At 36.0% G+C, this 19,079-nt stretch overlaps 3 protein-coding genes and 1 long non-coding RNA gene across 6 annotated transcripts; 3 read left to right on the forward strand and 1 right to left on the reverse strand.

The window, feature by feature from the left end:
* Positions 1-129: 129 nt before the first annotated feature.
* Positions 130-5,574, forward strand: LOC110845533 (ATP synthase subunit beta, mitochondrial). 2 transcript variants are annotated; one of them, XM_035850508.1, is made up of 18 exons: positions 130-289; positions 382-545; positions 1,058-1,201; positions 1,827-1,886; positions 1,964-2,080; positions 2,160-2,294; positions 2,388-2,531; positions 3,036-3,053; positions 3,138-3,322; positions 3,395-3,443; positions 3,524-3,664; positions 3,748-3,854; positions 3,969-4,083; positions 4,146-4,181; positions 4,268-4,351; positions 4,417-4,490; positions 4,906-4,974; positions 5,055-5,574. In XM_035850508.1, exons 2-18 carry the CDS (start codon positions 440-442, stop codon positions 5,163-5,165), a joined length of 1,695 nt encoding a protein of 564 aa, XP_035706401.1. In that variant the 5' UTR covers positions 130-289; positions 382-439; the 3' UTR covers positions 5,166-5,574. The 2 variants fall into 2 exon arrangements, with proteins under 2 accessions (XP_035706401.1, XP_021947661.1); XM_022091969.2 differs by lacking the exon at positions 1,058-1,201 and having other exon boundaries at positions 131-289.
* Positions 5,575-5,720: 146 nt separating this feature from the next.
* Positions 5,721-8,234, forward strand: LOC110847666 (ELL-associated factor 2). Its single transcript, XM_022094646.2, has 6 exons — positions 5,721-5,997; positions 6,123-6,261; positions 6,336-6,398; positions 6,653-6,782; positions 6,860-6,894; positions 6,972-8,234. Exons 2-6 carry the CDS (start codon positions 6,131-6,133, stop codon positions 7,933-7,935), a joined length of 1,323 nt encoding a protein of 440 aa, XP_021950338.1. The 5' UTR covers positions 5,721-5,997; positions 6,123-6,130; the 3' UTR covers positions 7,936-8,234.
* A 1,758-nt stretch (positions 8,235-9,992) lies between these two features.
* On the reverse strand, positions 9,993-10,869 carry LOC110845420. The gene is made up of 2 exons (XR_002547533.2): positions 10,728-10,869; positions 9,993-10,628 (listed from the first exon to the last, which is right to left on the reverse strand). It is a non-coding gene; the product is annotated as an uncharacterized LOC110845420 (long non-coding RNA).
* Positions 10,870-10,946: 77 nt separating this feature from the next.
* Positions 10,947-18,980, forward strand: LOC110845419 (formin-like protein). Of its 2 annotated transcripts, none has more exons than XM_022091814.2 (23): positions 10,947-11,083; positions 12,053-13,296; positions 13,364-13,447; positions 13,536-13,622; positions 13,690-13,725; positions 13,835-13,878; positions 13,944-14,027; positions 14,128-14,383; positions 14,472-14,533; positions 14,619-14,712; positions 14,806-14,883; positions 14,984-15,028; positions 15,207-15,305; positions 15,366-15,467; positions 15,603-15,675; positions 15,780-15,867; positions 15,925-16,502; positions 16,596-17,000; positions 17,088-17,113; positions 17,193-17,438; positions 17,527-17,793; positions 17,875-17,937; positions 18,015-18,980. In XM_022091814.2, the coding sequence occupies exons 2-23, from the start codon at positions 12,943-12,945 to the stop codon at positions 18,207-18,209; spliced, it is 3,366 nt and encodes a 1,121-aa protein (XP_021947506.1). In that variant the 5' UTR covers positions 10,947-11,083; positions 12,053-12,942; the 3' UTR covers positions 18,210-18,980. The 2 variants fall into 2 exon arrangements, with proteins under 2 accessions (XP_021947506.1, XP_021947507.1); XM_022091815.2 differs by lacking the exon at positions 10,947-11,083 and adding an exon at positions 11,258-11,820.
* The last annotated feature ends 99 nt before the right edge of the window (positions 18,981-19,079 follow it).

A 19,079-nucleotide genomic window follows, 5' to 3' on the forward strand; every position in this document is an offset into this window, starting at 1 on the left:
AAGTCCGGCATTTTATTGGCATCCATCTACCCTTCACACGAGGTCAAAATTTCGAAAACCAAAAAATAGACATTTTCGTAAAGCTTCTTATTCCACAAGGGAACAGGAAATTTAGTTTAATTTTGACAGGAAACGTGTGGGGGCCCCTGAATTGTACGAGGTGTGGTTTTTGTGTAGAGTAGAGGTCGCTGCGGCTGATCACAGGACTTGGCTGGAGATATTCTTCCATCACTTTTCTGAGTGAAACGAGAGAGAGAACCCGGTTGGCCAGCAGAAGAGACGACGAGAGGTAAGATCTTAACATCGGCAGCCATCATTTAAATAATTGTGTCCCCCACGACCTTGCCTCCCATTGACCGCTCGTAACTTATTGTTTTGTAGGTTACAAGTTCCCGAACATCATCATCACTGCCAACCGTTTATTTTCACTTCACTCACCATGTTGAGCACATTGCGTACCGGTTTGGGTGGAGTGTTGAGAAAGTCCTCGTCCCTTCTGGGTGCAGATGCCCCACGAACATCATCCGTCATCCTGAACAAGGACTGTAAGTTCACCAATACAACAAGCCTAATATTTAGTCGGCAAGTATAGTTAATCTAATTGAGTGGTCACAAGATTCATTTTTCGTGGTCAGTTCAGTAAGTTGGCCAATTTTCAGGTCACTTTGTTGAAATCATTTAATAGACTCTTTTGAACTTTTAGTTTCAATATATAAGTTGCATTTCTTTATGGGCTTGTTTGCTACACAACTATTTAGGAATTTTATTTCATGCTACAAATACAATGTAGATTTATAATAATTGGGGGTTAAATTACTTTACTTAAAAAGCTTTGCTTTTTTAAACAAATGTTTATTACGCATTTTCGATCGATCTAATTTCAATTTTATAATGGTGTAAATCTTTAATAACAACTATTATGAGATCGCAATAATTTTGCAAGCAGTGTATATACAAAATATAAAAGAGTAACAATTGTATTTTATTCATGATTTTACTATGCAGTGTGTTAGTAGTAGCTTTTGTGGGATTTGTCATTTTTATTTTATTTATACAGCTTATTTATTATTTGGAGTTCGAGATTATTCAGGACGATTGTGGTATGCAACCAGTGCCCCGCCTTCCAGCAAAGCCCCCTCACCACCAACGCCGAAACCTGGTAGTCCTCCTCCGGCTAAATCCTCTGGTGGCCCTCCATCAGGTCACTAACTACTACTAACTAGTACTACCAACATCAGCTAACTATCAACATTATCACTTTATTCGTGCTTGGGTGAACCTACTTATGTTGTTGAGTACTTTATATTATTTTTGCTTTATACTAATCAGACTAAAGACGGAAATTCTAGTCATCATGAATCGGTTTTCTCACCTGAAATTCTAAACAAGCATTTGTGTGACATAAGAAACCATTGTTGAAATTAAAGTCAGTTAACCATAAAGTTAGTTAGTTACCCATGCTGATTCTTAGGGCGACAATACTGCCCCGATATGAGTGTTAATCAACTTGGAAGCAGTTCAACTTTTGTATGTGATCTCTCTATTTATAGCATTAGTAGAGTATCGCTTTACGAGTTGTGTTAGTTTGCTTGTGACGCGACTGAAGGATGAATAGTGCAACTAATGTATGCAGATTCACTCTGCCCATGTGTGAGGATTGACGTAGCATAGAATAGCATTTATCTTATACAGTAAGGCCAGGTGAAGTTAATAGTTGTAAATTATCAAATTATCAACAATGTTGAGTTTTAATTTAAATGAATTGAAGATGAGATCAAATGAAGAAGTGTCTAAACGCTATAATTTTATGATTTGATACGTTTTAGGGGGAAAGAGTGGATTTGCTGCCGCTGCTCCCAAGGGCAAGGGTAAAGGAAAGATTACTGGTAAGTTCCATTAGTTTTAACAGTATGAATTTCTGTTTATTAACAGTCGTATTACATGATTTGGATTTTATTTGTAGCCGTTATTGGTGCCGTCGTTGATGTTCAATTTGAGGATGCTCTGCCTCCAATCCTCAACGCTTTGGAAGTCGCTGGAAGACAACCCAAGTTGATTTTGGAGGTTGCACAACATTTGGGTATGTTTGAAATACTGCTTACTTACCATAATCATCTAATATGGAAAATAACTGGCCTATTTTCAACTGTGTATTTTAGGTGAAAATGTTGTCCGAACAATTGCTATGGACGGAACTGAAGGGTTAGTTCGTGGTCAAAATGTTGCGGATCTGGGATCTCCTATCACCATTCCTGTTGGACCAGAAACGCTAGGAAGAATCATGAACGTCATCGGTAAATGGAGGGTTTATTTTATTAAGTAGTTAATTAATACTTCTTTATATAAAATAGAACTATGAAATGTTTATTTTACGTTCGAATTATTAGGTGAACCTATTGACGAGAGGGGTCCAATAAACACGGATAAATTCGCACCCATCCATGCTGAAGCCCCAGAGTTCACGGAAATGAGTGTAGAACAAGAAATTTTGGTCACTGGAATTAAAGTGGTTGATCTTCTTGCACCATACGGTAGGCGAAATGTATTCGAAGTTAAAATTCATCATTGAAACTCAAATTATCAGAATTGGCCATGAGGACAATAAGGGCACGACCAGTTAGAAGTTTTAAACACTTTCTACAAGTAAACTTAGTCTCGTGGTTCAATAGTATATTGATATGTTTATATTTCATGTTATCTTATTATATAAGGATGCTATTTTTGTATTGTTCCTTCATCTCTGCAATTACCAATGTTTTTATTCCCAACGCTTCTTTTTATGTGCAGTCTTTTTTCACCAAATTGAATAGTTCCTGCTGCTGATCAGTCCAATTTTTAAAAGGTTTTCCGTTTTTCTGTGTCTATGTCGTTGCCAATCGCAAGTTGTTCATCACGGGGGTTTGGTAGAGGACGCCTGATTTGAATGGGTCACTACTCTAATAGGATAGAAACATTTCAATAACATACCCACCCGTGAATTAACAGAATTGTGAATTTATATTTATCAACAATATAATGGTCTTTGTTTTTTTCAGCTAAGGGTGGTAAAATTGGTACGTACAGTCAAATTCCCTCAATACAAAAGTATGACTGGCATAAGTGTAAATTAAATTTTTATTTATTCATGTTGTAAATAGGTCTATTCGGCGGTGCTGGAGTCGGAAAAACTGTGCTTATTATGGAACTGATTAACAACGTTGCAAAGGCCCACGGTGGTTACTCTGTTTTCGCTGGAGTCGGAGAAAGAACGCGAGAAGGAAATGACTTGTACAATGAGATGATTGAAGGTGGTGTCATTTCACTCAAGGACAAAACGTCCAAGGTGAGTTGATACAAGTATAATTAAAAAAGGCACGAAAACTTGAATTTAAAGGACATTAACATGTTTTTACAGGTCGCATTGGTGTACGGTCAAATGAACGAGCCCCCAGGCGCTCGAGCTCGTAAGTAATTATTAGCGTATACCGTGCCTCATCATGAGGCCCTCATGAAGATCAATCGTTATGACTATGACTATTTGAAGGTGTCGCCTTGACTGGACTTACTGTTGCTGAATATTTCCGAGATCAAGAAGGACAAGATGTGTTGCTTTTTATTGACAATATTTTCCGTTTCACTCAAGCCGGTTCTGAAGTGTCTGCTCTGCTGGGTCGTATCCCCTCTGGTAAGATAAGAAAGACGCAATTAGTTTAAATTAGAATATGCATAAGACATCAAGTGAGTAATCTATTTTATTTATTTATTTAGCCGTCGGTTATCAACCTACTTTGGCAACTGACATGGGTAGCATGCAGGAGAGAATTACTACTACCAAGAAGGGATCTATTACATCTGTTCAAGCTATTTACGTGCCGGTTAGTAGTAAGGAATAATAAGAGTGCAGTTGTACATCAATAACTAGGACTTGATTCCATTAGTTCTATCGTAAAATTGTCATTGACACCTTACACTATTTGTTCTGTCTTCAGGCCGACGATTTGACTGATCCTGCTCCTGCGACAACTTTCGCTCACTTGGACGCCACCACTGTGTTGTCTCGTGCCATCGCAGAATTGGGTATCTATCCAGCTGTCGATCCCCTTGGTACGTTACATTACTAAATAATTGCTTATGACAATTGCAATAATGCTGCTTTGTACTTGTAGACTCCACGTCTCGTATCATGGACCCCAATGTCATTGGTGAGTAAAGTATTATACAATCACTATTTTACACAATCGGTAGATTACCAACTAAATTACGTAACGTAATGTTGTCTCAATTTCAGGGCCTGAGCATTACGGAGTTGCTCGAGGTGTTCAGAAGATCTTGCAAGATTACAAATCCCTTCAGGATATCATTGCCATTTTAGGTATGGACTATTTATTTTGAAGGTGATCGAAAAGTTTCTAAATGATAGTTACATAACCATCTTAGGTATGGACGAGTTGTCTGAGGAAGATAAATTAACTGTTGCCCGCGCGCGTAAGATTCAACGATTCCTGTCACAGGTAAATAAACAAAAATAGACTATAAATTTTGTGGTTAATTGATAAAGTATTCTCTTAACTTGTAATTGTGAGCAAAGCAAACTGCTTTATGTCATAGGCAAACAAAGTAGTCAGAGTTAGTTTATAGAACCCGATAGCTGAACCGATCGAGTTCAAATTTTAATATTTTAACCATGTTGTGCATATTGAGTAAAAACACAAGTTAAATTCGAAAACGAGTCAGAATAGGTTGCGTGGGGGTATTCAAGTTCTTCTAAGAGTGACACCTACGATCTGCACTGTAGGTTTTGTAATTTACATTAAAACACTAATCTGGGGAATACGCCAAATTAGATTGATTTTACAAAATATACTCTACGATAATTTAATTCCAATTCTCAGCGAATGTGTTTATATTTTGATTTTTTTATTTCAGCCCTTCCAAGTCGCTGAGGTCTTCACTGGTCATCCAGGAAAATTGGTACCTATTGAGGAAACTATCAGAGTAAGTCTTTCTTTGCATCCTTGCGTGTGTGTTTTTATCATATGAAACGTTTTTTGTGACATAATAATATTATTTTTTAGGGGTTCAAGAAAATCCTCGGAGGTGAAATGGATCATTTGCCTGAAATGGCCTTCTACATGGTCGGTCCCATTGAAGAAGTCGTACAAAAGGCAGAAAAATTGGCGCAGTAAAAATTGCAGAGTCCCAACAGTCTTAATTATCTAATTAAATAAAAAATGATAGTCAATTATACAGAATATTCGGCTCTTAAATTTGTTGATCTTATAGAAGAGTTTCTGTAAACGGTTTGAATAAGCAATATGACATTATGGTTGACTTCAATTTTTGTTAGATGTGTATTGGATCCGGTGTACGTTGGTGGAATGCGTGTGTATGTAATTGCTGGTGATGATTTTTCCCGTCGAGTAGGATGTTATTCGCTAGTTCAATACCCTTTTAGAGAGGCTCTTTTAATAGAACATTCAATTATTGGTTATTCGAAGCGTCAATCTGAGCAAAAGCATTTGTAGGTAATAAGTAACGTAGTAGTTGTACATTTATCGAGAAATTAAAATAAAGTAATATTTAATGTTTTTGGTACTTTTATGTCCAAACTTTTCTACTCGTTATGCATACAACATCATATTTGGATTGCATTTTTGTAATCTATGCAGTTTTCTGTCACTATCATGTTCAACTCGCATGCATGAGATTTTGTAAGTGGCAGACCATTCATTCACGTTGAGATTTGCCCAGTCTCGCACTAACTAACTCGCTCATTGGTGCACTACTGTTTTTCCCTTTCACTTCTGCTCACTATTAATAAATAGTCAACTCTTGAACATTCCTGATTAATCACTAATTGTTGATTAACCCTAATGGTTCGTTTTTTTAACCCATACACAATATCAGACAGGACAATGTGAATATCGGCTCAAAATATCCCAGGACGTTCCGCAGCAGCTGGGCAGAAATGGAATAATTGAATTTTATCACTTGTTGCAGCAGCTGTTCACCACAAAAGTGAGTTGGAAATTTGGAAATATTTCTCAAGATGCAAGAGAGAAAGTTCAATCCGTACAATTTATTAAAATAATTAAGCGTAATTAATTTGGTAATTTTGCTGTCTAATTGCAACTTCTTTGCAGAGTTTAAAATGTTCAACAACACAAATGGTGCTACATTCGCAGAAAAGCTCGGACTGGACTCAGAAGTTCGAGAATTGAAGTTTGGGTCTAGTTTTACTCCTGGAAATCGGGGACAATCAGGAGGCTTTCACTCTATCAAGTAAATATAGTTGTTATTATATTTATTATTAATTAATTAATTGACAATCACTTATTATTTTATCCTTCTCTTAGATATGATTTTAAACCTGCAAGTGTGGACAAATCCAAGACTGCAACGCTGGAAATGGGACCGAGGTAAGTACAAAGAATGGTTAAAGAATTGGTGAAATTACATATTTTCTCTGAGCGTAGTAGCGTAGACTATTTATTAATTATATATTACTTGATGGAAGGATGGACTTGATGCGGCATCGTTAAAATTCTGACTAATTTATAAATTTCATAAATTATGAAATAATATTACTAATGCAAATTATTTAGAAATGAAATGCTCATGATTGAATGATTTGTTAATGGACGGTATGATTTGACGGCTTTTTTATATGCAGTGGACAGGTCACGATATCCATGCCACATTACGACAATACCGGGAGCACTATTTTTAAAGGATCAACGAGACCATACACTAAAGAATGTGTACTTATTATTGATAAACAAACTGGAGAAATGGTTCTAGAGGTAACGTATAGTTTTATAAAAGAGTGTTATTAATGAAGGGCATGAGATCCTCAGTTAATCTTATTCTATGGTTCTAGAAACTATCACACAATGTTCAAGTAAAAAAGACAAGGTGAGTTAGAAAAACATAAAGCTTGTCGTTTAAACTTTTTGATCCTGTGTATAAAACAATATAAATATTACTTATAGGCAAGAGGGGAGTGGTAAAAACTCGTCCAAGAATGCTGGACTTTTAGGAGATGTGGAACCCAGTCCTCCTCCATCTGCTCCGAGGTCAGGCTCCAATCGCACTGATTATACTTCATCGTCGTCGAGAGGTCGCGAGGACGGTATGGGTTACCCAACTAAACGCCCAGTCCCACCAGCAGTTTCAAGCTTGAATCCACCAATTGCTGCTGGTGGTGGTAGTGGTACGCATGGACGACGACCAAATTCGCCTTTGCCTCCAGCAGCGAGTTCTTCGAGACATTCCCCACTCCCTTCTCATCATCATACCTCTTCTTCAGGGCGATCTTTATCGCCATCACCCTTTGAAACTACATCAGGAAAATCAGGCACGTCAGTTGCTGCCTTTGATACTCTAGTTAGCAAACAAAGCACAACAAACTCCACTCCTGCAATACTTTCGTTGACAAGTATTGAAGATCTATTAACGACCACATCTCCACAACAGCAGCAGCAACAACAACAACAACCTCCCCCACTTCTCAAGACATCTGCAAGTTCCAATAATAATAAAAAAGGAGCAACAGATCAATCACTTGTTGGTCCTCAACCTGGGACAAGTGCTTTCATGAAAGACAACAAATCTACTATCCATTCACCAAGTAGCAAAAAGATAGTTTCGGGTGAAATGTCAGATTCTTCAGATGATTCAAGTAGCAGCTCGAGTAGTGAAGATGATGACGACAGCAGTAGTGCATCAGACATGGAGGAAGTAGCATTACCACAAATTAGCATCGCCCCAGTGCCTATGGACATTTCTAATGGAAAGCATCCTCATACGCATAATGCATCACCAGCGGCCAGATTTCCTCCTGCAACCGTACCTGGATCCATGCCAAATTTTTCCGATTTGGGAGATATACCTTCCCATCCTCATCTATTGAGTGAAGATTTACAGCTATCCGAGTCTGGCTCCGACTCGGACTAATTATTGTTAATTACCACTATCGTCTGCCGCTAATTTGTTATGTCACGTGTAAATCAAAAAAACTGCCAATGCACATCAGAAATTTGCTAAATTGCCGAGTATGCAATAATATTCATTAATGGCACAATGCCAAAAATTAGCTTATTGAGCATTAATTTGAATATATATTGTATAATTGTATTGTATGTTTGTGCTAATTTTCTTTGACTGATGCTATTTTGCAACGATCGATTGGCCTTCTTAGAGAAGTGAAACGTCCAGAAGAAATAAATGCAAACAATTGCAATAAGTGCAAACAAGCCAATCCACCCTTGTGTCAAGGGTTGGTTGTTTTATACTTTTTTTTATTTAAACATTAGGGAATTTGCAAACTTTATAGTTTTGCATTCTCGTTATAGCGTTTCCAAAATCCGAAAAGTAGTAACAAAGTTGTTGGAGCTTTGTAAAATCAGTAACGTGAAGTTGAAGCTCCCGACTCAACCTTTGTGTTATCTATATAACTACTGAAAACATAAATACCGTATGCATCAATGCATATAAGTTGACTTGGAGAAACTATATATATATATGCTTTACAACTCTAGGTTTAGAGTTGGAGAAGTATGTACATTTAGTAGTATATAATATGGAAATGTAAGATGAATGATTCAAGTTAACACTTAACTGAGGTCATTTTCTACATTTCATTTTATGATTGCATCATAATTCATGACATTATAGACAGAGATGTGGTGATTCATTCTACCCATAATTTATATATCTGCATATTGTCTCATCATCACGCTGCTGCCTCGAACGAACGAAGCAAACTAATCCAAAACCGAAAAGTTTCATGAAAATGTAGTTGAAACTGTTGAAAGCTCCCTTTATGGAAATGGATCAGCAGACATCAACACTACTATTATGCTTTCGTTATCTAAAACGAATAAAAATAAAATAAAAATAAACTCTCCGCTAAGCTAACTGCGTCCTTCCAGCAGTCCCAACGAGGAAGATAAAATGACAAGGCAAGAGGGTGATATTTTTATGGAGATAAATACAGATGAAGTCCAACCAAACTAGGGAAGCGATAGCGTAAGACCCTAATACGAGAAATTTTAGTTTTAAGACAGTAAAAAGAATGTAACTCAACTTTGCCCTGCCATTTGTGACTAAACGAATATGGAAAACCGGAAAGTAAAGGCGTTGCGTTGAGAGAACTGTATGAGCGAGCAGTTCAAATCTCATACATGAGGTACTCGTACGAGAACAACCACAGTTGTCCTTCCTTATATTATGAGTTGTGTGTGGCTGAAGGGCTGTGTGGACTTTTGTTTATTGATGCAGCACGGGCGGGTGTGTAAAAGAAGGGGGACATTTCTTCCCTTCACGCCTTGTTTGGTGTACGACTTTTTAGAGGACTACATATCTCTTCTATCGCTGGAGGATGAACTATGAATGACGTTGTTCAACTGTATGCGTAAGTACACGTATCATCATCTTGAGAAAGAATCAGAGATCACATTCCAGCTCACCCACCATTGCCCATTGTAAATTGTAATGCTCCTTTGAAGAAATGGTCAAACTTTAACCAGTGATTGGATGGAATGTGCAGCAAGAATCTTTGGTTTCGAGTACCTTTTAGTAATAGAAGCTGTTTACGTGTGGTGTGTGTTGTCATAATCGTTGTGGGCCTGACCCCTAGATTGGTGACGAACTTGGTGTACATTTCATTTTTCGTTTCTTCTATTATTTCGTATTCAATGGATAAATGAATGAAGGAAGAATAGAAACTAATTTAGTTCCAATTTCAATTCTCACTTTTCTCACTTGCTTTTATATTATTCGTACTATAACCATTCGTCGTATGTTTAGGGTTTCAAAAATATGTATTTAGTCTGAACTCTGTCATGTCACAATTCCATTATAAATCGGGGATTGTTAGTTTTATGCATTACCAAGGCATGCATAGTACTTATGCATTGCAAATTGCATACTTGCATGTAAATATGCATGTAAGCAACTGGTAATTTCGCTTCTCTAATGTCATGTATCATGTTGATCTGCCATAATCATGCATTGTCCTTACTTTCCTTTATTACTACTATCGTATTGTAACATTAGTCATTTAACATGATGTCCGAACTCTGTAGTAACTTTATTCTATGTACATATATCAATACGCGAATAATATAGGATCCCGTCGTCGTCTCTAAAAATATGATTGTGTCGAATTGGCAAGAAATTTAATACTATCTTTGGTAAAAATTATGCGTTCTTAACCCGCTTGTCCATAGTTTGTCATGCATAAATAACTGGCAGTTTTGACATCTCAGAACAACTTGATTTTCTGGAGATTTGGGCTGAGCTGCTTTGTCGAAGGCAACTCTAGATTAACATATTGATAAATGTAGTGCACACACGGACATGTTGAACGGTTACGAATTACGATGGGACTATTACACAGTTTCAACGAATGTATACCCTAATTCTTCAATGCGTGGTTAAGTAAATAGTTAAATGGTTCATGTTTTCTTGTAGATTATGTAATGAGAACGACAGTGTTGTTCAAGTAATAAGAATTTGTTATAGCCTTCTTATTTATTAGTCAGCGTGTGAGCGTATAGCAGAAGTGGCAGTGAGATAAAGAGGCTTTAGGGGAGGAAATCAACGGACTGGAAGAAGGAAACCGCAGTAGCACTGCATTTCAGAATCTACAAACATTACACGTAATATTGTTATACTGTTTTAGTCAACTGATCTTGCCTCCTCTTGTTCAATTTATATTCCTTGTTAACTAATAATAATAATACCATTTATACATTTCAACAACTTGTTGCCGTACAACGATGTCTTATGAGCAGTAGTGGTGTGACGCTGACGAATTCCTCCATTTACTCATTCTGCTGAAAATCTGCACTGTTTAGTAGTCCATTTATATTAGTAGATTGTTGCTGTGAATCTGCTGTGATTGTGATTGGCGATACGACCTTTAGTCTTGTACACTTAAATGGAGACAAGTAGTACTTTCCATTTATTTTTGCAGACAAATGGTGAGAGTGACAAGTGTGGACAACTGGTTAATTTAAAAGGGAAGGCAGCAAGCAACAACTTATTACCAGATGACAGAATAGTGTGTGAAGCGAATTATTTCAGTTCAAACGATGAGGTAATCCTAATAATAATAGCTAGTTCCTAGTATTTAGGATTAGCACAGTGTATAAAATGAATTGCGGGAGAATGACAGGAAATATCTTATAAGCCCAGCATGCTCATTCACGACATCAAATAATCAACAGAATATGTAATGTGCTCATGGCATTAATAAATGGGGTGGTGCCATGCGGTGGTACTATGTACAAGTACTACTGCAATTTGCAAGGCAATAATTTCGCACATCAAACTGATAGTAGCAGTGTATTTTATTTTGGTGGTTTGTATCATCATCCGTGCTGACTGACTGGCCCTGGGTTAGGCCACAACATATTTTGCCAAAACCACATCCCAGAAGTCTGCATAATGCTCAATTTGCTAAAAAAAATGAAAACCTCCGGCATGTTATGTGGTACAAATACGTTGTACATTGGTGACTCAAATATGCACATTATTTATAACGTGCTGAATATTCTGTATTGCTGAACAAGTTGAATGTGGTCATCTCCATCTTAACAATATAGCCAAGCCACCATCACTAACCATAACCAAGTAGCCAACACAATATGCAAATTCTCAGTTTTATTTTCATCTATCACATCATTGTTTAAAGCATTACACACAACACAAAGCACGACTGACCATAAAATTGATCTCTAAAATATCTCTCTGGATTTCAAGTATTGGTTGGACTTGTGACTTTTTGTGTTCGACTCTATGCATTTTATGTTGACTCGACGATAAGCACAACAGGTAAACGGAAGGTAACATGTAAATATTTGATGGGCAAGTGTCAAGTCAATATTTTAGATTGCTTTTCATTAACCCCATTCATTGTTTGAGTTTGATATTGAAGTTTAAAATTTAAATGCCAGCGATAATTTGAAAAGGATAGTTTGTGCTATTTAATAATATTTATTTGACGGAAATATGCAAGTTGACTGACACGGCAAAAGCAATTAACTAAATTTTCCTTGTTTTTTAGTTCCTGTTTGACGTAATAAAAACCAGATCAAACTATTGTAAATGAAAAAATCTGGACAATAACTGATCGATCGTCTCGTCGTCATCATAATTTCTGCGACAATTGAGATTTATTAGAAGATTTATCATTTACTTTATCTGCTTCTCAATCTTGTCACAACGTGAGCAGTAGCGGTTCGGTGATAATTTATTTGTTAACTCGTTTGTGCCGCAGAAAAAGAGTGAAGAGGTCAAGTTGGTTGGTGATTTCTACTCGAAAGCTCAATTCACATTCAATTCCAGGAAGTGCTTGGCTCGGTGAATCATCATCATCGTCACTACTAGCATCAGGAATATAAGCAATGTGTGGCGATAAGAATACTTCACGCTACCCCGGTTTTTGGATAATGAAAATCTGTTTGTTTTGACGCCTGTTTATCAACAAAGAGAGTAGCAAGACTGCCTTGCCTTTCACCTTTTGATCTGATTTTTATTTTTTAAGTGTGATCGATTTTGAAGGATTCAACAAAATAGCCAGTTTTGGTACGAAACTCATTCGTAATAGTAGTTTAGCAAGTTAAAATTAATAATTAATAATACGTATTATGTGTGAGGTTTTTGTTAATTTGAATCAATTCTAGTCACATTTCCTTCCTCTTCTTCTGACACATATTTACTCACACTAGTACAAGTTTTACTGAATTATTGTTGAAATTTAAATATGTAGCATAACTAAACTACTAAATAGTAATCTGTGTTAAAGTGATTTATGGGAACTGAACTGTGCATTTTAGAATTGTGTTTAATTCCTGTTTTCACTTTTGATTCCCACAACAAACAAGTTATTATTAACAATTTCCGCCCGTTTAGTCGTCTGCGTAATCGCAAGTTCGCCATCATCTTCCTTGCAAAATGGGAAGCAGTCTCAGTACTTATCGCCGTGGCTCTGTTTCTGGTGAAAACCCAACTGCGTTGAAATTCAAAGAAAGCATTCGGCCCACGACAGGGATTGGATTAGTCACAGATGAACTTTTGCCAAAAGAAACCAACAAACCAAACCCGGGTTTCTCTACTACCAGATCCGATCTCCAACCAACATCCGGCGAACTTCATAACGGTGGACAACATTCCGGTGTTTTGAACAGTGACAACTTTTTAAGAAACCAAAAGAATCTAGTAAGCATGAGGTCATCCAAATATTCGCCAAAAATCCAGGCACCCATGCCTAATCCAGATGAATTGGAGAAGCGCTTTACTAAAGTCTTGGTGAGAATAATATTCAATAATAATAATGTGATATAATAAGTAATTAGCAATGCAACATTATTTTCAGACGTCCATGGATCTGCCTCCAGATAAGGCTAAACTATTGAAGCAATATGATGATTCCCGCAAGTGGGAAATTGTCCGTGATCAGGTAAATTATACTATTTACGATTCGGATGTTATGTTATACCATCTCATTACTATCAGAATTTATAATATTGTATATTGTTGATTTACAGGAGTTGGTACAAGTTCGAGAGCCGCCTAGAAGTTATCTCAAAAAGATCCAAACATATCTAGACCCAAAAGCATCTAGAAGCTTTAAGGTTTGTATACAAAATCGTATACTTTTTCATGGACAATTGATTTCATTATTCTGCTTTTGATTTTCAGAAAAGAAAAGCATTGGGTGAATCAACATCAACTCAGGTTATTATCAGCAATTTAACATGTGATATCATTTGCATAGTTCCAACATCCTACAAGTTTATACTGTGAGCATATTTCCATTTAATAATAATTTGTTACTCCTTGTCAGGTTTTAAAGGACCTGGAAATTTCATTGCGAACAAACAACATTGAGTAAGATTATCTATTAAAATAATACATATTACCGATACTTGTTTAATTGATACTTAATGTTACAGATGGGTCCGAGAATTTCTAAATGAAGAAAATCGTGGATTGGACATTTTGTGTGATTATCTAAATTTCCGTCTAGTCATGATGCGGCAAGTTTTTTTGGACTATAACAATTTTTTTGTGCTTAAGTAAACTTAACTCGTAGGGTTAATTGCATACAACTGTCTCATTGTCTTAAATGTTTTACAGTCATGAGCAAAAGTGCCAAACCCTTCCACCTTCAGAAATTGAGAGTCCGACTCATAGCAGTGGGGCCGATTATGGTCCATCGTCCTTAGCAAATGGTTCTAATGCAAGCCAATCAAAGAGCATGGATAGTCCTAGTATCAACAAACGAACGTCGAAACACATGATGAAATTGAATATGGGTGACGCCAAAGATGATATCCATGTGTGCATTTTGTGTCTTCGTGCCATCATGAATACGAAGCACGGCTTAAATGAGGTTCGCTCGTAAATAATAAAGAAGTGGCATAGCTTAAAAAAATTCTTTCCGCGGAACTTTGTTAATTTAACATAATAACTATCTTTAGGTCATCATGAAGCAGGACTCAATCAACGCCATTGCTCTTAGTTTAAGACACAAAAGTCTCCGGTAATACATAAATATTGTTTTTGATATGATTATGGTTTTGTTAATATATTTAAAAGATAATCACTTGTGTACTTCTATCATATAGGACTAAAGCGTTGGTGCTGGAACTATTGGCGGCAGTTTGCCTAGTCCAAGGAGGGCACCAAATCATTCTAAGGGCGTTTGATAACTTTAAGGATGTAAGTTATTTCTGTTGTTACATACCACTAACCTAAGCGTATGAAAATGGCGTTGATAACATTTTAAGCGTCTTTTGAATTATTTTTCTAAAGGTGTGCGGAGAAAAAAGCAGATTTGCAACCCTTGTCGATCAATTTGTGAATTACGAGTCCTTCTATGTAGAGTTTATGGTAATTTTAGTGAAGCTCTTACAATTTCTCGTTCAAATACTGTATTTCTAGTGAAAACGCCAAAGTCATGCCAAAACTTTTTTGCATTTATTCAAAACAGGTAGCGTGTATGCAATTTATCAACATTGTCGTGCATTCCGTGGAGGTAATAAGAAAAATCAAATCTACTTAATATATAATTATGAATATTTAAAACCTTGTATACTAATTATAAATACAATTACCAGCGTAGTAGTGGGATATTTCCAATTTTAAGCCCAAAGTATCCATTATGAAATTGCAAATTACATGTCATAAAAGTAAATGTTTTATTTTGTATGTAGGATATGAATGAAAGAGTGTACTTGCAATATGAATTCATGCAACTTGGAATTGACCAGTACCTAGAAAAACTAAAAAATACTCAATCTGAAGAACTAAGGGTATGTCCCATTATATTGATATATTTTTTATTGTATGCAAACTTAATTATTGTATTGCAGGTACAAATCTCTGCGTATTTGGACAATGTATTCGATGTTGCAGCCCTCATGGACGATTCCGAAATGAAAAATACAGCCTTAGAACGAGTGTCGGATTTGGAAGTAAGAATTTAACAATTCATTCATAAAGGGAGACTTGATTGTATTCAAGATATCTAATACATACTTAAGTTCTCAGATTTATGTGTTCTATCAAAAAATGTATTTTGGTACAAATCAAGTATTTATTTTTTATAGGAAGAAAATTCTCAACTCAAAGAAATTTATCAAAAGCTGGAATCGGATAGCATGTCTCGAATGATAGAACTAGGTGTCTTTTTTATCTTATTTGTCAATGAAATGTAGTCAATGAACACATAAGGAAATTACGGAATTGTATTATTACTAATATTTGACTGACTTATTACTATCTAGAACAAAAACTACACTTAGCTATCGAAGAGAGAGACTCACTTTTATCTAAACACGAGGCAATAACTGAAGAAGTGACGACCCTTAGAAGGTAAGAGGATTTCATTTAAAAAATGTAATGTATTATATTTTTATTATTTTATTACAGAGTGGTAACGCAAAAAGAAGAAGAGAAAAAAATCTACTTAGAAAGGCTTTCTCGAAATATGGATGCAGAATTGAAACTTAAAGACGAATCAGATTCCAACGACATTTCCACAAATCCAAACGTCAACACAGAGCGACTTATGAAAGCTTCAGTACCTGCTCCACCCGTTCCTGCTCCACCTCCTCCTCCACCCCCTCCATTTGCTCCAAGAGGCATGCCAGGGCCTCCACCACCACCACCAATGATGGGTCACCCCGGAGGCATGAATAGTGCAAATTCCAATATGACAATAAAGAAAGCCTTGCAACCAAAATGCAAGCTGCCAACATTGAATTGGACAGTCTTGAAACCGAGGGAGGTGAAGGGGACTGTTTTTAATCAACTTGACGACTCCAAGTACTACAGCGTGATAGACTTTGATGAGTTTGAACGAACTTTCCAAATTGGATCTGCTGGGTCTGTGGGGAAAAATTTGGATGAAGCAGACAGCGAAGGAACTCTAAACAGTTATCCTTCGAAAAGGTTCAAAAAGCCAGAGGCCGTATCATTACTGGAACATACTCGACTAAGGAATTTAGGTACATAAAATATGTCGTATTAATAATATTATGCTTTCTCTTCTTGCCTTGATTTGAATTTGTGATAAATTGTATACCTTATATTATTTATAGCAATCTCAAGACGGAAGCTTGATCTATCTATTGACACAGTTGTCCGAGCAATTAATGCACTGGATCTTACGACTCTGAAATTGGAGCATGTCGAAATTATTACACGCATGATTCCCAATGAAGTTGAAACTAAACTTTACAGAGAGTACGTCAATGAGCGTAAAAACCCTGAATTACTGACTGAAGAAGACAAGTTTATTTTACAACTTTCTCGAGTTGAACGAATATCCACAAAGTTGGCTGTAATGGCTTACATCGCTAATTTCAATGAAGTAGCCAACACAATTCAGCCTCAGATTCATGCAGTAATAATGGCATCCAGAGCAATAAGGACCTCTGAAAAATTTCACCAATTATTGGAAATAATTCTGGCATTTGGAAATTACTTGAATGGTGCTAAACGAGGTTTGTTTGTTTGTTATTATCTTATTTAACTGAATGTAATGTCATCCAGACCTATTATTTACTTGATTGAACGTATTAATTACTCAGGCCCTGCGTATGGATTCAAAATTCAGGTAAATTAAATTGCACACCTTTTCAATCATGTTTATATGATTATGGTAATTTATTTATTGGAATATATTTGCTTATCAGAGTTTGGAATGCTTGATGGATACGAAATCGTTAGATCGAAGACAGTCGCTGTTGCATTATATTGCAGAGACTATAACATCGAGATATCCTAACCTGGCTGGATTCGTCAATGACCTTCAGTTTGTCGAAAAATCATCCTGTGTTTCATTAGAAAATGTACTCAGCGACCTGCATGATTTGGAAAAGGGAATGGAACTCACTAAAAAGGAATCTCAGTTCCTTATGCAGAAAAACGAGCAAAATAATGTAAGCATGCAAAGGAACATTCATTTGTTTGTAGTTTAGTGCTATCCGTGTTTAATACATTTGATTTAATATATTTATAATTATTTAGGTCGTGAAAGATTTTCTATCTACTGCCGAGGACAGGTTGAACAAAATCAAAGTTGAGTGCAAAACTGCTGTCAACGACTTTGGCGAATGCGTGGAATTTTATGGAGAGGAAAGGCAGCAAACCGATACTAATGGATTCTTTTCTGCAATTGTAAAGTTTCTTCGCGCCTATAAAACTGCAGATAATGAAAACGAACAACGGAGAAGGTTATCCATGAGAAATCAATCTCCTCCCGAAACTATGAAAATTACCGGGAAAAAACAACAAGTAATTTATAATATATAATTTCTAATTTTTCAAAGTATTCATATAACTACTTGATCATGTAATAATGTGATTCATAAATAGGATGCTGTCATCAGCGAATTAAAGCGCCGTCAAGGTACAGATGGAAATAAGAAACCCTTTGAAGTAAGACACAAACCTATATTTCCATACTGATAGTAATAACTAGTATGTACTTAATTTTTATGTAATGCTATTTTTAGGGCCAAGACGGCATGTACGGCTCACGCTGTGAAAGAAAAAAGAACTTTTATCAAACCTTGGAGGATGGCGCATTGGAAGATATCTTATCAGATCTAAAAAACGAACCTTATAGACGTGCAGATGCGTTACGACGGTCTCAGCGTCGAAAAGTTAATGAACGCCTTTCAAGAAATTTTGACGACTTTGATGTTTAACGTGTCTTACATTTGCATAAAACAAAGTACATATCTCATTGTTCAAAGTTTCAAATCCATAACGTTTTTTTATTTATCGTTAGTTGTCAATGTGCCAATATGTTGTTGATCTGATCATGTATGGTTTGAAGATCTGTTGATTTTGATAGAATATGTAACATGTTAAAAAATATTTACTATGTTCGAATGTTTCTTGCTCGTACGCTCATAACCGAAAATGCCTTATAATAATTCAGGATCGTATGCACTCTTATTTACAAATGTCTATATATAGGACAAATACAATATTCAATGCAATTTATTTGGTGTGAAAGTGCTCTGGACCAAGAGAAATGACAATCGCTTGCAAATTGTGCTTATAATAACCATAACTAAATTATACGTGTAATGTCTGGAGGTAAGAGATCTGATTCTTTAAAGTGCCTGTATGATCTGCCGATATACTCGTTCATATGCAATGCAAGAAAATATATGTCTGAGATTTAGCCTGAATCCAAAGTATTACAACTCATTGTTACCTTTACCAATTAGTTAAATCGATGTGTATTTTTGTTATATCCTGATACAATATTCTATTTAAAGAAATCTTAGTTTAGATATAAGTAGGTGGATAGTAAAAAGTATATTTATATTATATAAATAGAAAATTACACACTTTTTAATAATATTTTATTACTATACAAGCAGACCGGATGAACTTAGTGATGCAATACATTGATTACAAGTACGTTGGAATTAGTGTGGAATAAAGACTTGCAACATTGGTTATGATCTTGATTATTATAAAGATTTCTTGTCATTCCTTAGACTTTGAACTTTTACTGATTCCCAATGCCAAGATCAGAAAGGGTAGTCTCCATTAGATAAATA

This window comes from Folsomia candida, unplaced genomic scaffold (genome assembly GCF_002217175.1).
Source record: "Folsomia candida strain VU population unplaced genomic scaffold, ASM221717v1 Fcan01_Sc003, whole genome shotgun sequence".
In the NCBI taxonomy this organism is placed as follows: domain Eukaryota; kingdom Metazoa; phylum Arthropoda; class Collembola; order Entomobryomorpha; family Isotomidae; genus Folsomia; species Folsomia candida.

Excerpts from the sequence above, each read along its gene's own strand:
- LOC110847666 (XM_022094646.2), top strand. The coding sequence starts at position 6,131 with ATGTTCAACAACACAAATGGTGCTACATTCGCAGAAAAGCTCGGACTG. Across the intron at positions 6,262-6,335 it reads GGAGGCTTTCACTCTATCAA|ATATGATTTTAAACCTGCAA; the intron begins GTAAATATAGTT and ends TCCTTCTCTTAG. Across the intron at positions 6,783-6,859 it reads CTGGAGAAATGGTTCTAGAG|AAACTATCACACAATGTTCA; the intron begins GTAACGTATAGT and ends CTATGGTTCTAG.
- LOC110845419 (XM_022091814.2), top strand. The coding sequence starts at position 12,943 with ATGGGAAGCAGTCTCAGTACTTATCGCCGTGGCTCTGTTTCTGGTGAA. Across the intron at positions 13,726-13,834 it reads GTGAATCAACATCAACTCAG|GTTTTAAAGGACCTGGAAAT; the intron begins GTTATTATCAGC and ends ACTCCTTGTCAG. Across the intron at positions 13,879-13,943 it reads TTGCGAACAAACAACATTGA|ATGGGTCCGAGAATTTCTAA; the intron begins GTAAGATTATCT and ends TTAATGTTACAG.
- LOC110845533 (XM_035850508.1), top strand. The coding sequence starts at position 440 with ATGTTGAGCACATTGCGTACCGGTTTGGGTGGAGTGTTGAGAAAGTCC. Across the intron at positions 1,887-1,963 it reads GGGTAAAGGAAAGATTACTG|CCGTTATTGGTGCCGTCGTT; the intron begins GTAAGTTCCATT and ends TTTTATTTGTAG. Across the intron at positions 3,665-3,747 it reads GCTGGGTCGTATCCCCTCTG|CCGTCGGTTATCAACCTACT; the intron begins GTAAGATAAGAA and ends TTATTTATTTAG.